Raw genomic sequence first — 21,408 nt, 5'->3', positions numbered from 1 at the left:
CCTTTACATGAATTGCAAAATCATTAAGGAGCCAGATTCTCTTTTGAACCAATACAATTTGCAGCATGGGTGGTTAAGATTTTGAATGCATGCACATTGGTTTGTTTGCAAGTCTATTGCAACTGGTATTCTCATATACACTGATCAGCCATAACATTAAAACCACCTCATTGTTTCTACACTCACTGTCCATTTTATCAGCTCCACTTACCATACAGAAGCACTTTGTAGCTCTACAATTACTGACTGTAGTCCATCTGTTTCTCTGTATGCTTTGTTAGCCCCTTTCATGCTGTTCTTCAATGGTCAGGACTCTCCCAGGACCACTACAGAGCAGGTATTATTATGGGTGGTGGATCATTCTCAGCACTGCAGTAAAACTGACATGGTGGTGGTTTGTTAGTGTGTGTTGTGCTGGTATGAGTGGATAAGACACAGCAGCACTGATGGAGTTTTTAAACATCTCACTGTCACTGCTGGACTGAGAATAGTCCACCAACCAAAAACATCCAGCCAACAGCGCCCCATGTGCAGCGTCCTGTGACCACTAATGAAGGTCTAGAAGATGACCGACTCAAACAGCAGCCATAGATGAGCGATCGTCTCTGACTTTACATCTACAAGGTGGACCAACTAGGTAGGAGTGTCTAATAGAGTGGACAGTGAATGGACATGGTATTTAAAAACTCCAGCAGCGCTGCTGTGTCTGATCCACTCATACCAGCACAACACACACTAACACATCACCACCATGTCAGTGTCACTGCAGTGCTGAGAATCATCCACCACCTAAATAATACCTGCTCTGTGGTGGTCCTGTTGGGATTTTGACCATTGAAGAACAGGGTGAAAGCAGGCTAAAAAGTATGTAGAGAAACAGATGGACTACAGTCAGTCACTGTATAACTACGAAGTGCTTCTATATGGTACGTGGAGCTGATAAAATGGACAGTGAGTGTAGAAACAAGGTGGTTTTAATGTTATGGCTGATCAGTGTACATGTACATTTACGCAGAGGATCTCTTGGAGTGTTGCTGTGATCTATTGCATGCCTGTGTTTTTACTTAAGTTTTCTTTTTGATTAAACATCAATAAGTTATCTTTTATTAAAATAAGCTGCCAGGGTGGTCAGTCTGTGTTCTTCAATTTATATTTGTTAAAATATCAACAAATGGGGGCCAGGTGGCACAGCGGGTATTCCACTAGCACACCAGCGCTGAAATTCTGAACACCCCCCTTCGAATCTCGGCTCTGCTACGGGTCAGCTGGGCGCCATCTAGTGGGCACAATTGGCAGTGCCTGCAGCAGACACAAATTGGCCACCGTGTCTGCTGGGTGCGGAAATTACCGGACCAAGTGGGCAGGGTCTTCCAACGTGCAAGGACCCTGGTTAAAAGAAGTTGTCCGCTAGGACTGTGCACATCCGAGGGCACGTGAGCAGCAGTATACCCTTTTTATACAAATTGACTACGCTAAATCAGAAGAAAAGGGGTAAAATGCGTAAATAAATAGAAAGAAAAATCAACAAACAATACTTCTATATACACCGATCAGGCATAACATTACGACCACCTTCCCAGTATTGTGTTGGTCCCCCTTTTGCTGCCAAAACAGCCCTGCAACTGTGATGCACTGTGTATTCTGACACTTTTCTATCAGAACCAGCATTAACCTCTTCAGCAATTTGAGCTACAGTAGCTCGTCTGTTGGATCGGACCACACGGGCCAGCCTTCACTCCCCACGTGCATCACTGAGCCTTGGCCGCCCATGACCCTGTCACAGGTTTACCAATGTTCCTTCCTTGGACCACTTTTGACAAATACTGACCGCTGCAGACCAGAAACACCCCACAAGAGCTGTGATGTAATATATCCCACTCAGTAACAGGTGCTGTGATAAAAAGATAATCAGTATTATTCACTTCACCTGTCAGTGGTCACAATGTTATGCCTGATCGGTGTATGAAGTTAAACAGTTTTCAGTTGGTTATAATTGTTTAAGAATGGCTGACAAGTGTGTTTTTAAAATTTTGCCTACTTCTAACTTTTTAGAAGGTGACACTGGTGCCAAGGACCAGACATATTCAGAGATTAAAAAGGTTAGTACTGGTTTTCCTTTTTTTTTTTCTACTGTGCTGTCCATCTCTGCCGGTGAACTTCTCTGCTGAACAATCAACCTCTTGGCTGATGCTGTCTATCAGTGTCGAGGCATTCAGGATTGTTCCTGTCAAAACCTGTGGTTCAGATATTACATCTAAACACTGTTCACTGTGTGAACTGTTGTACAGCCAATATTTTGTTGCTTGCTGCTTAATTTTGTCCTGTGAACTGTCTTCATTAGTAATAGTTTGTGGCTAATGTGTTTGTTTGTTTGTTTATTAAGATTTTAACATCATGTTTTACACTTTGGTTACATTCATGACAGGAACAGTAGCCACTCATTACACAAGATTCATCAGTTCACACAAGGTTATATCGAACACAGTCCTGGACAATTTAGTGTCTCCAATTCACCTCACTTGCATGTCTTTGGACTGTGGGAGGAAACCGGAGCACCCGGCGTAAACCCACCCAGACACGGGGAGAATATGCAAACTCCACACAGAAAGGACCCGGACCGCCCCACCTGGGGATCGAACCCAGGACCTTCTTGCTGTGAGGCGACAGTGCTACCCACTTTGCCACTGTGTCTGTCGCCCGTGGCTAATGTGTAAAAAAGTTCTGAAGATCAAGGGTCTGTCAGGAAAACATCAAGGGTCTGTCAGGAGTGGTGTTAAAAAAGCGTTCATTGGAGACGTGGTCTGTGGATTATCTGAAGGTCATTTAGGTCATGGTAGTCTTGATTGCTTGAATTGAAAGCACCTTGACTACTTGTAGGTTCTTGAAGACCTCAACTTTCATCTTAAAGGCTTCTTCAGTCCCCAACTGGAATTCCTTATCAGCTTTTAGAACTAAATAAGCCTTTCGATTGAGAGAACCTAAAAGTTAGGGGACAGTGGTAGCCTAGTGGATAGAGCTTTGGGCTATCATTTAGAGGATTGTCATCCCATGGCTGACCCCAGCTTTCAAACAAGCTGGGATATGCAGAAAACGAATTTGATTGTACTGTACACATGTAAATGTACATATATAGAGGCAAGTAAAGGTGTTTCTTATTCTTCTTTAAAAGAAGTCCAGATGCCTTCAATTCAGGCACTGAAGACATTTGATACAGTTTTGTCATGGGGGTTGTTGTTTTAAGGCCAGTGCCTTAAGACAACCTGCCAGTTTATAGTTTGTTTTTAATGCTGGCTTTCTCCTCCCATCTTCATCCCATATATGTTCAATGTATCTTTACTTGAACCAAAAGTGTACGTGAGGAACACCCAGTTGAGAGAACACTCAGTTCCTCATATAGCTAAATTTCTGCAATGCTGACCATTTGGCCTTTGTTATAATAGCAAATATTGTGTCACTATTTCCATACAGTACTGTAAACGGAGTTAAAAAAATTTTCCAGAGAAGTTTACTTTACAACATATAAAAAATAACATGTAACTTTAGTAAACAAGCCAAGTCGAAGCCGATGTAGAAATACACTTACCATTTGATCCAATGTTCTCTCAGAGGTGTTTCTATGGTTGACAGCAAAGCGTTTAGCGTCTATACACAGTTATTCAGTGTTACTTTCTATACAGAAATTTCTTGTAGTGCAAGAGTGCAGTCAGGTTTAAGTGAACACTTAACACAGTACAGAAATGTCATTACTTAGGAGACATTGATTTACATTTAACTGACGTTTTTGGTTTATCTGTGATCAACAATGTAATGATAATCAGTAGGACATTTCTTATAAAGTACACATGCCATTGTTCATGGTTGAATCCCAGGGTTGTGGTACTGGACTAGTAATCAGAAAGCACTGTTGGTCTCCTGACACTCAGTTGCTTGATCTATATTCAGTCACAACTGTTAGTCGCCTTGGATAAAAGCATCTCTTAAATGCCATGTATGAAAATCCAAAGCTGGATCCTGTGTGCGACGTAATTGATAGGTGTGGTTTGCAACACAACCCAGGGATGCAAGATTCATTTAGAGATATACGACTGAATTTGACCCTGTTCTAATAGAACTTTGTTTCTACCCACCTTTAAAATAAATAGTTAAAGAGGATAACTGAACATGTGACTACATGACCCTAATAAATGACCCTGCTATTGTAGTGGAAGGTCATGACATGTCCCTACTTTATCAATTATTCAACATTAGACAATTTTTAGGCGTCTAAGCTCTAGGATGTAACGATGCACCACAAGACAGTTAGAAATCGGTGCACATGTTCCACAATTCAAATCGGTTATTCATTTAAGATGAATTATTCACTTTAAACAGCAGAGGGCACTGGCGCTATTCACCTCGCTTGGTTGATGGCACTTCACAAAGTTGCCAGGTAGGGGATTTTCCAGCCAAATTTATTCATGTGAGGATACTTTCTTTATGTTGGATTTGTTTTTAAATTTAATTTTTTTTTTTTTTTTTTTTTTTTTTTTTTTTTTTTTTTTACACTATAAGCATTATTTGGCCTAGTTTGTACCTACCTCAGAAATAAGAGTGCATACATTATTTAGATAATACATTATTTTTACACTATAAGCATTATTTGGCCTAGTTTGTACCTACCTCAGAAATAAGAGTGCATACATTATTTAGATAAATAAAAGATAAGCAAATGCAATAATTTATTTTATTTTTTAAAGAGAAATAATAAAAGGAAACTGTCATAATTTGTCTTCAATTTTATTTTGTTAAAAAAAATCGAGAAAAAAATTGTATCGTAAACCCAGTATCGTGAATCGCATCGCATCGTGGGTAGAGTGTATCATTACATCCCTACTAAGCTCACATACGGATAATGGTAATTAGCGCCCCTTTCCAGGCAGGTTAATCTGACTAATGATGATATGTTTGACATAAGATGTAGCTCATAAAAGATGGAGATGACTGAATTAACAGAATTTTGGAGGAAGCACAGGCTAGCTTATCGCTGAATTGGTAGCTGTTTCAGATGAGAAGACTTGAGTATGTGGAAAAACCCCATCACAGACTTTGTGTTTGTTGCAGGAGTGGTTAAATCCTGACGTTCAAGGAGACACAGAAGGCGTTCAGCCACCAGAAATGCAGATCACTAGTTTACAAGCACAGATACAGGTAGGTGTGGGCATGTATAATAATACTTACCTGTCCTGAATGTCTGTTATTCCATTGTTTCTTTCAACTTTTCAAACGTAGCAGCAGGAAGCGGAATTAAAAACGGCACAACAGCAAGTGGAGGAAGGCACCAAGGAGCAGCAGTGGAGGGAGCAGCTGGAATTGGAGAACCAGAAGATGAGAGGAGAGCTAGATAAACTACCCACCCTTCAGAAAGACCTGGAGCAGGAGCATGAACGAGTGAAAAGTGAGAGTGAGAAGGTGAAGAAGGAGCTGGAGGCTCTGCCAGCACTGCAGAAAGAGCTGGAGCTTCTGAAAGATAAAGTTACACAACTCACAGGTACAAACAAACGTTTACTAAAGGGTAGAACAACCTCACGATTATTACAACATGAAAACAGTTCTAACCAGACAAAAATGATCAAGAAACCACAAAACATTGTATGAGTCGTTTCCTGTGTAATATGCAATTCATGTGTAATATGCAATTCGCTAAACACAAAATTTAAGATTTTGTGTTTAGCGATGGAGCAGCACGGTGGTTTAGTGGGTAGCACTGTCGCTACAGCAAGAAGGTCCTAGGTTCGATCCCCAGACGGGGTGGTCCGGGTCCTTTCTGTGCTGAGTTTGCATGTTCTCCCCGTGTATGCGTGGGTTTCCTCCGGGACCTCCGGTTTCCTCCCACAATCCAAAAACATGCAGTCAGGTTAATTGGAGACACTAAATTGCCCTGAAGTGAGTGTGTCTGTGTGTTTGTGTGTGTATCTGCCCTGCGACGGACTGGCGTCCCGTCCAGGGTGTTGCTGTGTGCCTTGCGCCCATTGAAAAGCATCCCCCCGCGACCGTGATTGGATAGGTGGATAAGAAAATAAATTGAATGAATGAATGAATGTTTAGCGATTTAACATTTTTCATTCACGTAGCATTTAAGTGTCTCGTGTAATTTGCACTGTGAGGTGGTCCTAGCAATTCTACAGGAATTCAGTTAGGAATCGGTTAGTCAAAATGTCCAGGATGACAAAGTGTAAAGTAGCTAAAAACACGACTTGGGTAACTGAGTTTAGGAAACTTCCAACCAACTCTGTGGACGCAGAGGGGGGTGTGTCACGGAGGAGTATTTTCGTATTTGAGACAGTCGAACTATCACTTGATGTTCTAGGTTTACATTCAATCATTAGGGTAGGCTGTGCTGTGTATTGTAGGGCGGGACGGTGTCTAAGTGGGTAGCACTGTTGCCTCACAGTAAGAAGGTCCTGGGTTTGATCACCAGGTGGAGTGGTCTGAGTCTTTTCTGTGTGGAGTTTGCATGTTCTACTGTGTCTGTGTTGGTTTCCTCCGGGTGCTCCGGTTTCCTTCCACAGTCCAAAGACATGCAAGTGAGGTGAACCGAGATACAAAATTGTCCATGACTGTGTTTGACATTGCACTTTTCTGTCTATGAAATTAAGCACATTTTCCTGTGAATTTAGTAGGGCCCTACATATAAGATATAACACTTGGATTTTTTAAAACTGAACTGACTGATAGTAGTCATAGCAGCTAATATGGTGTTGAGAAACAAACTTCATTCTGGTCAAGGTCGAGCTGGGTCTGGTTTCCCTGTAATGATTGGGCTCAATGAAGTAAGTAACACACCTCAGACGAAGCCCCAATCCCTCACAGGGCCTCTAATCCCCTCACCCCACGAACTGTTCTTGAGTTTTGCTGACCTGACATAACTAATAAGTAGGCGCCCAGGTGGTGCAGCGGGATATTCCGCTGACGCACGAGTACAGAGTTTCTGAACTCCTGGGTTTGAGGCTCGGTGTTGCCACCGGTTGGCTGGGTGCTACCTGGCAGGCATAATTGGCAGAGACTGCAGCAGATACAAATTGGCCACCGTATCTGCAGGTTGGGGACCGAACTATATGTGGGTGGGGTCTTCATACGCTGTGTAACTCAGTTACCTGAGTCGTGTTTTTGGCTGCTTTACACTTCGACATCTTGGACATCTTGCCTAAGCGATTGCTAACTGATTAGCCGAAGGATTGGTAGGACCACCTCATAGTGCAAATTAACCAGTAAATGTGAGACTTGAACGCTATGCACATGAAAAATTTTAAACGTTACATTTTAAAAACGTTACATTTTGAATTCCAACAAATTTTTGAACGCAGAAAGGGGTGTGTCAAAACACGAACGAGTATCTTCGTATTTGAGACAGTCTCGAACCATCACTGGATGTTCTAGGTTTACATTCAACCGTTAAGGTAGGCTGTGCTGTGTATTATCGCATATTACACATCGCATATTGCACAGGAAAAGGCTCATTTCATGGTTTGTGATGTGATTTTAAAAGCCGTTAATTAGGTAGGGCCTTATAAATAAGATATGAAAAATCAATTAAATTCTACACCCTCATAGTTACTCAAGCAACACCCTAATCCCTATGCACACAAGCAAAGAAACAAATCAACCCCCACTTTGATTTTAATAGACTAAACCTATTATTTAGCCTTGATAGTGATAGTCATGGCATGAGTCTGGTTTCCCCGGAATGATTGGACTCAATGAAGTAAGTAACACACCCCAGACAATCCCCCACCCCACAAAGTGTTTTTGAGTTTTGCTGACCTGACAGAAGTAATAAGATATTACAAATAAGTTGACACACCACAAAACAAAATCGAAAAAAACATGAGCAAATTTCAACAGCACTAAACTAAAGTCCTCAGCACAACCACCCATTCAAAGAACAACCCAAAAACAAATCTATTGGCACTTTCTTTAGTTTAAGACATTTCTATTGTGTGTGTTATAATTATAATGGTATGACACTACCAACTTGTCACACTGATTTTCTGATCAATGTAAATCCTTTCTCTAGCGAGCGCTCTGGGTGGTGCTCCCTCAGCTGGAAATGAAGAAGAGGTATCTGGTGGCCCAGTTCAAACAGAGAAAAAGGATAAAAAAAGAAAAGCAAAAGACCAGAGAACTGAATCCAAGGAAAAGAAGGAATGGAAAAAGGACGCTGTAACGACGGAGGAGAAAGACGATAAGAAAAAAAGTCCAAAGGAACAGAAAAAGTGGGAAAAGGAGAACCCTGAACAAGACAAAGAAAAAGGCAAACACTGGAGGGGAAAAGAAGATCGAAAAAATGGGCCAAAGGAGAAAAAGGGAGAGGAAGGTGAAAGATGGAAGCACAGCAAGGAAAATCTAGAGCTTAAAGATGGGAAAGGAAAAAGGGAGAGGAAGGAAGGTGAAAAATGGAAGCACAGCAAGGAAAATCAAGAGCTTAAAGAAGGGGAAAGAAAAATGGAGTGGAAGGAAGGTGAAAGATTGAAGCACAGCAAGGAAAATCAAGAGCTTAAAGATGGGAAAGGAAAAAGGGAGTGGAAGGAAGGTGAAAAATGGAAGCACAGCAAGGAAAATCAAGAGCTTAAAGATGGGAAAGGAAAAAGGGAGTTGAAGGAAGGTGATAGATTGAAGCACAGCAAGGAAAATCAAGAGCTTAAAGATGGGAAAGGAAAAAGGGAGTTGAAGGAAGGTGAAAGATTGAAGCACAGCAAGGAAAATCAAGAGCTTAAAGACGGGGAAGGAAAAAGGGAGTTGAAGGAAGGTGAAAGATTGAAGCACAGCAAGGAAAATCAAGAGCTTAAAGACGGGGAAGGAAAAAGGGAGTTGAAGGAAGGTGAAAGATTGAAGCACAGCAAGGAAAATCAAGAGCTTAAAGAAGGAAAAGGAAAAAGGGAGTGGAAGGAAGGTGAAAGATTGAAGCACAGCAAGGAAAATCAAGAGCTTAAAGAAGGAAAAGGAAAATGGGAGTGGAAGGAAGATAAAAAGTGGACATCGGAGAAACATGAGGAGTTAATCGATGATAGGCGGGGGAAGAAAGGGAAGGATTCTAGAGAGAAAGGCAAGGAAGACAAACAATGGAAGCAAAAAAGTGAGCAACATGATCAGAAGCATGAGAGAGACGGAAGACAAGGTAAAAAAGCTGATTTTACAGACAAAGGCTGGAAAGACAAGAAGAAGGATTGGAAAGAGAGAGAAGACTGGGACGGTGAAAACCCGAGAAAAGCATCAGGTGATGAAAAGTACAGTGACCGAACCCGCAAGGAGAAAACATGGAAACAGGACAAAGAACGTCCAGAAAGAAAAGAAAAAGAGAAAAAGCACTGGCGTGGAAAACACGAAGACCACCAAGAGGATGGAGAAAGACCTGATGAGTGGAAGGAAGAGGGAAAACATAAAGACAAGCGCCACAAAAGTGAAGAGAAGTGGAGCAAAAAAGGCAAAGACAAGACATCCCGAGATTTAAAGACTGACCATAAGCACAGCAAAGATCACACGCATGGTAACTACTGGACCGAGCAAAGAGAAAAGATCCGTCACTATCGCGGGTCTATAGAGGGATGCACTGACGTCACGACCTGCGCCCACGCCGAAGGCCTCGCACCCGTTTCTCAACAGGATTTTGACGCGTTCGTTTCGGGCTACCTGACGAAGCTCGTAGGATCTGAGGAGCAAGCTGGTAAAAAAGAGGAACTCAACAAGCTAATCGGCGAGTTCTTTACAAACGGGGTGTTCGTCCATGACCAGATACCGTTCGGAGAGTTTGTCGAGGATGTGGCTGACATTTTGGAAGATTTGGCGGAGGAGGAGGATGAGAAGATAGAGGACGAGATGGATGGGTTTGCTCGAGACGCAATGGAGAAATTTGTGCTTCAGGGAACGGACGCGAACGACGAAAAGACTAAAAGTGGAAGGAAAAGGAGGTCAGGTTAAAGGGTTTAAGAAGATTATGAATAGAAAGCAGAAGTTCTACAGGATCTGTGAGAGAACTGAAGAGGAAGACACACCTTTGGCTGTTCTATAAATAAAGAAAATGTTGCATTATGCTGAAGCTTTGATAGCTTGGAGGAAAAATAATACCTTTCTTTTTTTAATGTTTATCAACCGCAATAAGAACGTGGCTATATTTTCTCTACTGCCTTCTTTAATTGTAGTGACAAACTATGATGCCTCTGATTTACATTGATCCTTTTTTCATCTTGCATTGTCCTAATTGGATTATACTCAATTTCCCTGTGTGCTGTGGGGCCATCTGTGGGTTGCATAACACCCACACTGACCGTTAAGGGCTGCAGGCAGGTTTACATTTACATTTGCTTTCATCCAAAGCGACTTACAATTATGTCTGAATACAATTCGAGCAATTTAGGGTTAGGGTCCTTGTTCAGAGGCCCAACAGTGGCAACTTTGTGGTGGTGGGGCTTGAACCGGCAACCTTCTGATTACTAGTCCAGTAGTTTAACCGCTGAGCTCAGACATTTACCTTAGTGGCATTTAGCACATGCTTTCATCCAAAGCGACCTACAAATATGTCTGAATACAATTCATTTAAGTTAGGGTTTAGGGCCCCAACAGTGGCAACTTGGCAGTGCTAGGGCTTGAACTGGCATCCTTATGATTAATAGTCCATTGCCTTAATCGCTGCCCTAGACGTAGGAGTAACAGTTGCATCAGTGAGGTGGTTTTAGTCTCGTGTCTTGGGTTCTTATGCGCTAGCGTATTACACATCTGTCCAGCCAAGCTCCGCTACATTAATTTTTTTTTTTCCTCTAATCTAGTCGTATCCAATTACCCTGCTTGCGCTACGCTTCACCTCCACCGATACATCCCTCCACTGCTGACTGAGGAGCCTCGTAACTGACACACGCCCCCTCCGATACGTGATCAGTACCGACTGCATCTTTTCACCTGCACGAGGCAAGTTCATATGCACATCAGCCCTGTGCATGGAGAGTGACACCCTGATGGCATTATTCCTCTACTCTGTGCAGACGCCATCAATCAGCCAGCAGAGGTCGTAATTGCATCAGTTATGAGGTCCCAATCCGACTCCATACCTGGATGAACAACAGCCAAACGTTCATATAGCCATCCAGCCCAGCCGGATGGCAGAGCTGAGATTCAATACGATGTATTCAAAATCCCAGCTCTTGGTGTGCTCTGGTGAGCGGTCGCTACATTGATTCTTTACCCTACGTCCACACTAGCAGGTGAAAATCCCCTTATATTTCTCTGTTGGGCGTCTAGAAAACCAATGCGGCTTTGTTTTATGTGCAGGCACTGACCAGGCATTGTTTGAATACAACCCAGAAAATAATAGACTTTTAATAGCTTTTGCTCAGCAAGCTTCTCTTTCTGTTTCTCTTATGTGCACCAAATACTTTGAAACGTCAACTGAACCCAGTAAGAGTCTAAAGCTGTGAGGAAATGACATGGGGCTCTTAAACTGGACAATTGTTACATTAAATCTACCATAGTCAATCACTGAGATTTGCTGCTGAACTGCAACATACTTAATCTTAAATGAACCTCATTAGTCGGTCAGCTCTTGTTTTGCCTCCTGCTGTAGCTTGAATCTGTATCTTGCTTATACATAGAAAATTGATGGTTGCCGGTTGCTTAGTGTGAATGTGGGGTTAGACTTTAGTCAGGGCTTTCATCTCCTCACATGTCAGACACAGTGGCATAGTTGGTCTATTTTTCTTGACCGTTCTTATACAAGCGCTTTAGGAAAAGTTTGTGTATTAAAACCCTTTTCTAAAATCAAAATATAGCCAAATGTGACTGATTCCTCTTTGAAGTGGTGTTACTTTTTGTAATATCACATTTACATGCACATTTTGTCTAAGCACTGTTGTTGCAGAACTGCTTTATTGATTTAAATAGGAACAATTCAATGAACACATTTTAGAATAGAATAGAATAGAACGCCTTTATTTGTCATATATACATATACATGTCTATAGGAGAACGAAATTCTTACTTTGCATATCCCAGCTTGTTTGGAAGCTGGGGGTCAGAGCGCAGCCCCTGGAGCAGAGAGGGTTAAGGGCCTTGCTCAAGTGCCCAACAGTGGCTGCATGGCAGAGCTGAGATTCTAACTCTCAACCTTTTGAGTTGATAGCCCAAAGCTCTACCCACTAGGCTACCACTGTCCCTACTACTGTTTATACACTTCACTGAATGTATTTACATGTAGAAAATTTGCCAGAACCAGGTCTCCAGTATCAGCTCACAACATCAGGACTTCGAACTCTAGTCTTATTGGTGCCACCGGCCTGGTTTGTTGCCTAATGGGGATGTCTAAGAAATGAAAGGCTGTGCTGATATTTGGCTCCCTGTCACAGCAACTGCAAGGCTTACTGCCTGGTCAAGGTGTCGGGACTATTAGAGGAGGAATATAGAAGACAGAATGTGTTTCTCAGTACATCTTAAAGCTTTCTGTTGGAATCCAGAATACGTCAGAGACGCCGGTTACTAGTTTGTGCCACTAAATTGGATGCAAACAAATATGCCAATATGCAGAATCTCCCAGTATTAGTGCTTTAACGTCAAACAGTTCTCAAGATGTCTGTAGCATCATTTGGATGGTACTAGTACACTATATGATCAATAGAATGTGCCCATCCTTTCTTATTATTGCAATTCAGATGTTTTAACCCCATCATTTGCTAACAAATTATTAATATATGTAATAAATTATGCATTGTTAAAATTGTGACAACTGTTGTGGAAAGTCCCTTTCCTGTACCAAGGTAAATTTGGTGCAAGCCAGACATTTAATCCAACATCAAAGCCCAGCTTTACAAATGCTCTTTTGACTAAGAGGGCACTAATTCCTACAGGCATGCTCCAAAATGCTGTGGAGAAGCTGCAGTTATAACTGCAGAACAGTTTTGAAATGGGATGTTTAACAAGCTCATGGTTAAGAGCCATGTAGTTTGTGTGTGTGTGTGTGTGTGCAGTGTGAAAGTGAGGTACTTCCTGCTGTTGATAAGAAGCTCCAGCAGCTGTTCGGTTTGTTGACTTGTTTTCTGTTACAGTGCTCTTAAATCCAAGTTCAAGAGAATGAAAATGGAAATAAAATTGCAACCTTTTTTAATAAGTTGGCAATAATCCTTTGGTACTCGTTGTGAACGGAATATATGCAGTATTTCAAGCAGAAATTAAATTATTATTAAATTATTTTTGTTTTTTAGCATGGGTGACAATGTTGACCATCTAGTTATAATCCATGTCCTAACAGAGCTAAGATTTGTCACCATGTATTTCTGTTCGTCACCATTGTTCATAGTATGAGCTACTGATGTTTAATTTGAATTGTTATGCTAATTTATCAATATGTCTGTATAGGAAATACTTAATGTTATTTTTTTCCTTTTCTTTTTTTTGTAAAAAGTTAAACAATCAGTCAGAATTTATACACCATATGGCCAAAAGTATGTTGCCACCTGTTTTATTTATTGAGTTCAGGTGGTTTTAGCCACACTCCTCACTAACAGGTGTATACAATAATTTTATGCATGCAACAGTTTGGCGAAGACCTTTTCCTGTTCCAGTATGATTGTGCCCGTGTGCACAAAGCAAGCGCCATACAGAGCTCCGACCAGCCAGAATTTCAATCGCAAGCCTGGTATCTGACCTTAGAAATCCTTAGAAAACCTTTTTAACATCAAAGTCTTGTGGAAATAATTCTTTGTTTTCGTTGCACACAGTCAGGTGTCCAGATCCTTTTGGCCATGTAGTGTAAAATACTCTTAGCGAGGCTTGTTTCTGATTTTGGACTTGTGTTCACTTGCTGTTTCATCTGTGCATTTTTGTACTGCACTGATTGTCATGTCTTGGTTTCAGATAAAAAATGAAACAATATTGGAAATTCTTGTTTTTTCTCACTTACTTTGCTAATATGAACACATCTGCTGGGCCAGATATGTAATTTTATGGTATGGCCTCTTAATTCCTTATTAATTTGATTGGATCTATCAGACTCAGCCACACTCATTACAATATGAGAGTACAAAGATCTGTACAGATCTCAGAACATGGATCATTGGTTTTAGGTCCCAGTATACACTGATCAGCCATAACATTAAAACCACCTCCTTGTTTCTACACACACTGTCCATTTTATCAGCTCCACTTACCATATAGAAGCACTTTGTAGTTCTACAATTACTGACTAGTCCATCTATTTTTCTACATACTTTTTAGCATGCTTTTACCCTGTTCTTCAATGGTCAGGACCCCCACAGAGCAGGTATTATTTAGGTGGTGGATTATTCTCAGCATTCAGTGACACTGACATGGTGGTGGTGTGTTAGTGTGTGTTGTGCTGGTATGAGTGGATAAGACACAGCAGCGCTGCTGGACTTTTTAAATACAGTGTCCACTCACTGTCCACTCTATCAGACACTCCTACCTAGTTGGTCCACCTTGTAGATGTAAAGTCAGAGACGATCACTCATCTAGTGCTGCTGTTTGAGTTGGTCATCTTCTAGACCTTTATCAGTGGTCAGAGGGTGCTGTTTTCTGGAAGTTTTTGGTTGGTGGACTATTCTCAGAACAGCAGTGACAGGGAGGTGTTTAAAAACTCTAGCAGTGCTGCTGTGTCTGATCCACTCATACCAGCACAACACACACTAACACACCACCACCATGTCAGTGTAGTGCAGCTTCACTGCAGTGCTGAGAATGATCCACCACCTAAATAATACCTGCTCTGTGGGGGTCCTGACCATTGAAGAACAGCATGGAAGGGGGCTAACAAAGCATGCAGAGAAACAGATGGACCACAGTCAGTAATCTGGTATATGGTAAGTGGAGCTGATAAAATGGACAGTGAGTGTAGAAACAAGGAGGTGGTTTTAATGTTATGGCTGATCGGTGTATAATAAATAGTACAAACAAAAGTACTAAGAACAAATATTCATATGGTCAGATTTACATCATATTTACATTATGGTTAGCAGATGCTTTAATCCAAAGTCTACAAGTTCAAGAGGCTTTATTGTAATTTCAGCTATATACAAGTGCATATTGAAACGAAACAACGTTCCTCCAGGACCAGGGTGCAACACAGAACACAAGTGCAAACAGCACTATATACAGTGCATATAGAAAATAGTACAATAAATTCAGTGCAATAAACGAACCTACAGTAAATACAAGAAACATTTATGATCTAAAAGAAATTGAGAGGGTGCGGGACTAAAGACGTGTTGTGTCGGCCAGAACATGGTACTGAGTAAATGATAAAGTGAGGTAAAAAACCTATACAGTTAGCAGCGCTGGGTTTATAAAACAGCAAAGATGTTAAAGAAAAATGTGCAAAAAATGCAATATTGTATAACGATGCAATAGATAGTAGTTATAAGGTAGTTGTATGTATTGGAGTTGTTAGAGTCCAGGGAGCAAGACTGTGTTGGTTGTGTGTTGGTGCATGTAAGTATGTACAGTGTATCACAAAAGTGAGTACACCCCTCACATTTCTGCAAATATTTCATTATATCTTTTCATGGGACAACACTATAGACATGAAACTTGGAAATAACTTAGAGTAGTCAGTGTACAACTTGTATAGCAGTGTAGATTTACTGTCTTCTGAAAATAACTCAACACACAGCCATTAATGTCTAAATAGCTGGCAACATAAGTGAGTACACCCCACAGTGAACATGTCCAAATTGTGCCCAAATGTGTCGTTGTCCCTCCCTGGTGTCATGTGTCAAGGTCCCAGGTGTAAATGGGGAGCAGGGCTGTTAAATTTGGTGTTTTGGGTACAATTCTCTCATACTGGCCACTGGATATTCAACATGGCACCTCATGGCAAAGAACTCTCTGAGGATGTGAGAAATAGAATTGTTGCTCTCCACAAAGATGGCCTGGGCTATAAGAAGATTGCTAACACCCTGAAACTGAGCTACAGCATGGTGGCCAAGGTCATACAGCGGTTTTCCAGGACAGGTTCCACTCGGAACAGGCTTCGCCAGGGTCGACCAAAGAAGTTGAGTCCACATGTTCGGCGTCATATCCAGAGGTTGGCTTTAAAAAATAGACACATGAGTGCTGCCAGCATTGCTGCAGAGGTTGAAGACGTGGGAGGTCAGCCTGTCAATGCTCAGACCATACGCCGCACACTGCATCAACTCGGTCTGCATGGTCGTCATCCCAGAAGGAAGCTGATGCACAAGAAAGCCAGCAAACAGTTTGCTGAAGACAAGCAGTCCAAGAACATGGATTACTGGAATGCCCTGTGGTCTGACGAGACCAAGATAAACTTGTTTGGCTCAGATGGTGTCCAGCATGTGTGGCGGCGCCCTGGTGAGAAGTACCAAGACAACTGTATCTTGCCTACAGTCAAGCATGGTGGTGGTAGCATCATGGTCTTGGGCTGCATGAGTGTTGCTGGCACTGGGGAGCTGCAGTTCATTGAGGGAAACATGAATTCCAACATGTACTGTGACATTCTGAAACAGAGCATGATCCCCTCCCTTCGAAAACTGGGCCTCATGGCAGTTTTCAAACAGGATAACGACCCCAAACACAACCTCCAAGATGACAACTGCCTTGCTGAGGAAGCTGAAGGTAAAGGTGATGGACTAAACCCAATTGAGCACCTGTGGCACATCCTCAAGTGGAAGGTGGAGGAGTTCAAGGTGTCTAACATCCACCAGCTCCGTGATGTCATCATAGAGGAGTGGAAGAGGATTCCAGTAGCAACCTGTGCAGCTCTGGTGAATTCCATGCCCAGGAGGGTTAAGGCAGTGCTGGATAATAATGGTGGTCACACAAAATATTGACACTTTGGGCACAATTTGGACATGTTCACTGTGGGGTGTACTCACTTATGTTGCCAGCCATTTAGACATTAATAACTGTGTGTTGAGTTATTTTCAGAAGACAGTAAATCTACACTGCTATACAAGTTGTACACTGACTACTCTAAGTTATATCCAAGTTTCATTTCTATAGTGTTGTCCCATGAAAAGATATAATGAAATATTTGCAGAAATGTGAGGGGTGTACTCACTTTTGTGATACACTGTATGTGTGTGAGCAAGTGTGTATCTGTATAAGTATATGTATGTATATATATATATATATGTGTGAGTAATTGTGTCATAACCTGTGTCAAGTGTGTTGTGTCCAACATCATTTAATCACTGTTTTTAGTAGAAGTGATATTTCTACATAGCAAAACATTTACTTGAAAGTGTAGTAGAGTAATGAAAACAAAACAAACCCAACAATTAGGACATGCATGCCACTCATTCTGAGCAATCGAAGCATTGATCGAAGGGGGTTGTTAAAAAATAATAGCAGTGAGGAGTTCAATTGGTGAAGTCATTCATTCTGCAGAAGAACGGGCGTCAATTTTGGCCCTTATTTATTGTAGGAGGGTGGCAAATGTTGCACAGGTTGGTCATAGTGCATTTCCTTTTGAAATAGTAAAATGGGTTGTTCCAGACATTGTTCTGATGAACAGCGTACTTTGATTAAAAAGTTGATTGTAGAGGGAAAAACACACAGAGAAGTGCAGCAAATTATCGGCTGCTCAGCTAAAATGATCTCAAATGACGAGAAGTGAAAACCAAAACCTGAAAGACGCAGAAGGAAGCGTGGAACTACTGTTCGAATGGATCAAAGAATAGCCAGAATGGCAAAGGTTCAGCCAATGATCACCTCCAGAAAGATAAAGGAACATCTGGAGTTACCAGTAAGTACAGAAGATGATTAAGTGAAGCCAATTTACCAGCAAGAACTCCTTGCAAAATCCCGTTGTTAAGATAAAGACGTGTCCTGAATGGGTTTAAATTTGCCAAGGAACACATTGACTGGTCCAAAGTGAAATGGCTCAACATTTGTGGACTGATGAAAGCAAAATTGTTCTTTTTGGGTCTAGTGGCCGTAGACAGTATGTCAGACGTCCCCAGAGCACTGAATTCAAGCCACAGTACACTGTGAAGACAGTAAAGCATGGTGGTACAAAATTATGATATGGAATGTTTTTTGTACCATGGTGTTATGCCTATTTATCACATACGAGGGATCATGGATCAATTTAAATATATCAGAATACTTGAGGAGATCATGTTGCCCTATGTCGAAGAAGAAATGTCCTTAAAATGGGTGTTTCAACATGACAATGACCCAAAGCATCTTGGTTACAGACAAACAAGATTGAGGTAATAGAGTGACCAGCCCAATCCCCTGACTTCAATCCCATAGAGAACTTGTGGTCTGACATCTGAAGTGCGTTTTTTGAGGCAAAACCAAAAATTGCAGAAGAACTGTGGAATGTAGTCTAATCATCCTGGACTGGAATACCTGTTCAGAGGTGCCAGAAGTTGGTCGACTCCATGCAACACAGATCTCGGAAACAATTGTTATGCCACTAAATATTAGTTCAGTAATTTAAAGTAAAGTGAAACCTCAAATATTTTTTTCAGTTTATACTTACATTTGTTGAGTTTTTAAAGAAAAATGCTGGCACTGCTATTTTTTTTAACAGCCTAATATTCATTTTTCTTAACTTTCTATAAAGAATTAACACAAACTGGCTAAATTTTGTTAATGTTTTGATTTAGAATTGAAAGTGTAGTATTTTCAGTGCATTTGCATTTATGGAAATAAAAGTTATTATAATGATTTTGTGCTTTATTTACTTTTTAAAAATCACTGCTATTTTTTTGAACACCACTGTATGTGTTTGTATGTATGAGTGTGGACAAGCTAAGCAATTGAGGGTTAAGGGCTTGCTCAAGGGCCTGACAATGGCAGCCTTGCAGTGGTGGGGTTTGAACCAGCAACCTTCCGATTAATAATCCATTAGGCTCCAATGAACACTTCTCTGCCATTGTTGGTAGCTGCTGGAACATAGGTACTGCTGTATACAGCTGACTGGGATTGACATTGTAATGGGTTTAATGATGAAGAGGCTGCTGCATAAATTTAATTCTTACCATCAGTCAAGGGTTTTGCATGTTCTCCCAACATACACATGGGTTTTCTCCAGCAGCCCCAGCTTCCTCCCACCTCCCTAAAATAATCATGTATTAAACATGAACTAAATGTTTTTAAGTGAACTAAATTTTGAGGAGTGATTTACTGGATTTGTGATTGTGTTGCTCTGGATTAGTACCCGGTCCTTAGTGTGTTCCTGCTGTGTAAAGTGTTTACCAGGTGGCACCAGACTACCAAGACCCACCCTGACCAGCATAAAGGTTAGTGTAAATATAAATAAATAAATGAATGTTGATTAAGAATGCCGTTGGTTACCTTATGTGCCATAATGGTTTGTTTTTGTGTTACATACATTTCCCCCAGAAACAGTAGGTGCAAGACAGCAACACACCCAGACAAGGCGCCAATTCATTGCAGCCCCCCCCCCCCCCCCCCCCCCAAAAAAAAAAAAAAATTTATGTAGATCACTGACTGCCTTACAGTTTTATGTAGTCATTCAGCAGAAACGACTGGTTAAGAATAGAAAGGTGCTACTTTCAGTTCCGCTATCTGATCTGATGGCAACTCACGTAAAAAGCCCTCGAAAAACATCACACCCTGCACATTTAAATTCTTTTTGCCTTTAACTCCAAAAAACAGATTTACCCAAACTGGTCTGGAAACAAAGTAACTTTTGAGTAAAGCAACGCTAAGTACGTATGTACTTCTTCATGTACACTGATCAGACGTAACATTTTGACCATCTTCCTAATATTGTGTTGGTCCCCCTTTTGCTGCCAAAACAGCCCTTACCTGTTGAGGACCCGTGGACTCCACTAGACCGCTGAAGGTGTGCTGTCGTATCTGGCACCAAGATGTTAGCAGCAGAACTCCTGTGAGTTGCGTGGTGGGGGCCTCCATGGATTGGACTTGTTTGTCCAGCACATCCCACAGATGCTCGATTGGATTGAGATCTGGGGAATTTGGAGGCCAAGTCAACACCTCAAACTCATTGTTGTGCTCCTCAAACCATTCCTGAACCATTTTTACTTTGTGGCAGGGCGCATTATCCTGCTGAAAGAGGCCACAACCATCAGGGAATACCGTTTCCATGAAAGGGTGAACATGGTCTGCAACAATGCTTAGGTAGGTGGTACATGTAAAAGTAACATCCACATGGATGGCAAGACCCAAGGTTTATTAGCAGAACATTGCCCAAAGCATCACACTGCCTTCGCCGGCTTGCCTTCTTCCAATAGTGCATCCTAGTGCCATGTGTTTCTCAGGTAAGTGACGCACACACACCCGGCCATCTACGTGATATAAAAGAAAATGTGATTCATCAGACCAGGCCACCTTCTTCCATTGCTCCGTGGTCCAGTTCTGATGCTTGTTAAAATTCTCAGAAGTGTTGGAAAAGCATTGAATTGAATAACCAAGTTAACTAAAGACTTTCATAAGATCGCAAAGCTGTTTTAAAGCCAAAAAGGCCCCTAGACCCTTTTTTTTTTTTTTTTTTTTTTTTTTTTTTTTTTTTAAACTAAAAATACTTAAATCTAAAACATTTTTTTGGTCACTGAATTACTTCACATTATAGTTTTGATGCTTCAGCAGCAAATTACTGTAGGAACTGTTTGAGTTCACAATGTTTAGTTACAAATTGAATCATTTTGTGTTGTTAGTTGTGAGTATAAAATGTGCATCCGGTAATATGTTTTTGAGGTGAAAAGTAGGGTCATTATTGGGATACCAATGCAGGAGCCTCAGTCACAAAGACTGCACAACTGGTTCATGTTTTAATAAAAGCATTGACCAAAGTGAATATTTGGTGTACACCTAGAGAACAGTACAGTGACCTCTTAAAGAAACAGCTCTGGTAGCTCTGTAATATCTTAAGAGGCTTTAGCCTTTTTGAGCAAATGGTCACTGCAAATCAGTGGAGTTGGTCTCTTGGGATTGGAATGCCTCCATCCACAAGGAACGAGGGGTTACGGAATACTTTGATCACCATTCAAAGGATGCAAGTTATCTATTAGACTGTACCAGGTGTAACACAGTGCTCTCTGTACCACTGTCATTCAAACATCTTTTCTCTTAATGTAAACAAATGGTGTTGTGCTTAGAATCCAACCATAAATACATAGTTTAAAGATTTTAATGTAAAGAAACCCATTCAGCATCTTTGGGATGGATTGGAATGTCGATTGCGAGCAAGGCCTTTACATTTAACATCAGTGCCTGACTTTACAGATGCTTTTTCTTTTTAATCTATTTTTTCCCACTTTTTTCCCCCCTATTTTTCTTCCCTAATCTAGTAGTGTCCAATTACCCTGGTTGTGTCCTCTATACAGATTCGACCCTTTTCGCCGCTGACTAAGGGGGCCACTCAACCGACTTGCGCCCCCTCCGGCACGCAGTCAGTACAGCCTGCATTTTTCACCCGCA

General features: G+C 41.3%; 1 protein-coding gene across 3 annotated transcripts in view; it reads left to right on the top strand.

The window, feature by feature from the left end:
- The window catches only part of pbxip1b (pre-B-cell leukemia homeobox interacting protein 1b), a 35,652-nt gene extending 21,762 nt beyond the window's left edge, over positions 1-13,890 (top strand). For all 3 annotated transcript variants that reach the window (XM_062992785.1, XM_062992786.1, XM_062992784.1), the window contains 4 exons: positions 2,053-2,099; positions 5,101-5,187; positions 5,269-5,527; positions 8,054-13,890. In XM_062992785.1, coding sequence (XP_062848855.1) covers positions 2,053-2,099; positions 5,101-5,187; positions 5,269-5,527; positions 8,054-9,954 — 2,294 coding nt within the window. In that variant the 3' untranslated portion in view covers positions 9,955-13,890. The remainder of the gene's footprint in view (positions 1-2,052; positions 2,100-5,100; positions 5,188-5,268; positions 5,528-8,053) is intronic.
- The last annotated feature ends 7,518 nt before the right edge of the window (positions 13,891-21,408 follow it).

The sequence above is a fragment of the Trichomycterus rosablanca genome, chromosome 3, assembly GCF_030014385.1.
Source record: "Trichomycterus rosablanca isolate fTriRos1 chromosome 3, fTriRos1.hap1, whole genome shotgun sequence".
NCBI classification, from domain to species: domain Eukaryota; kingdom Metazoa; phylum Chordata; class Actinopteri; order Siluriformes; family Trichomycteridae; genus Trichomycterus; species Trichomycterus rosablanca.
Note: the sequence above shows the minus strand (reverse complement) of the source record. Positions and strands in the feature narration are given on the sequence as shown.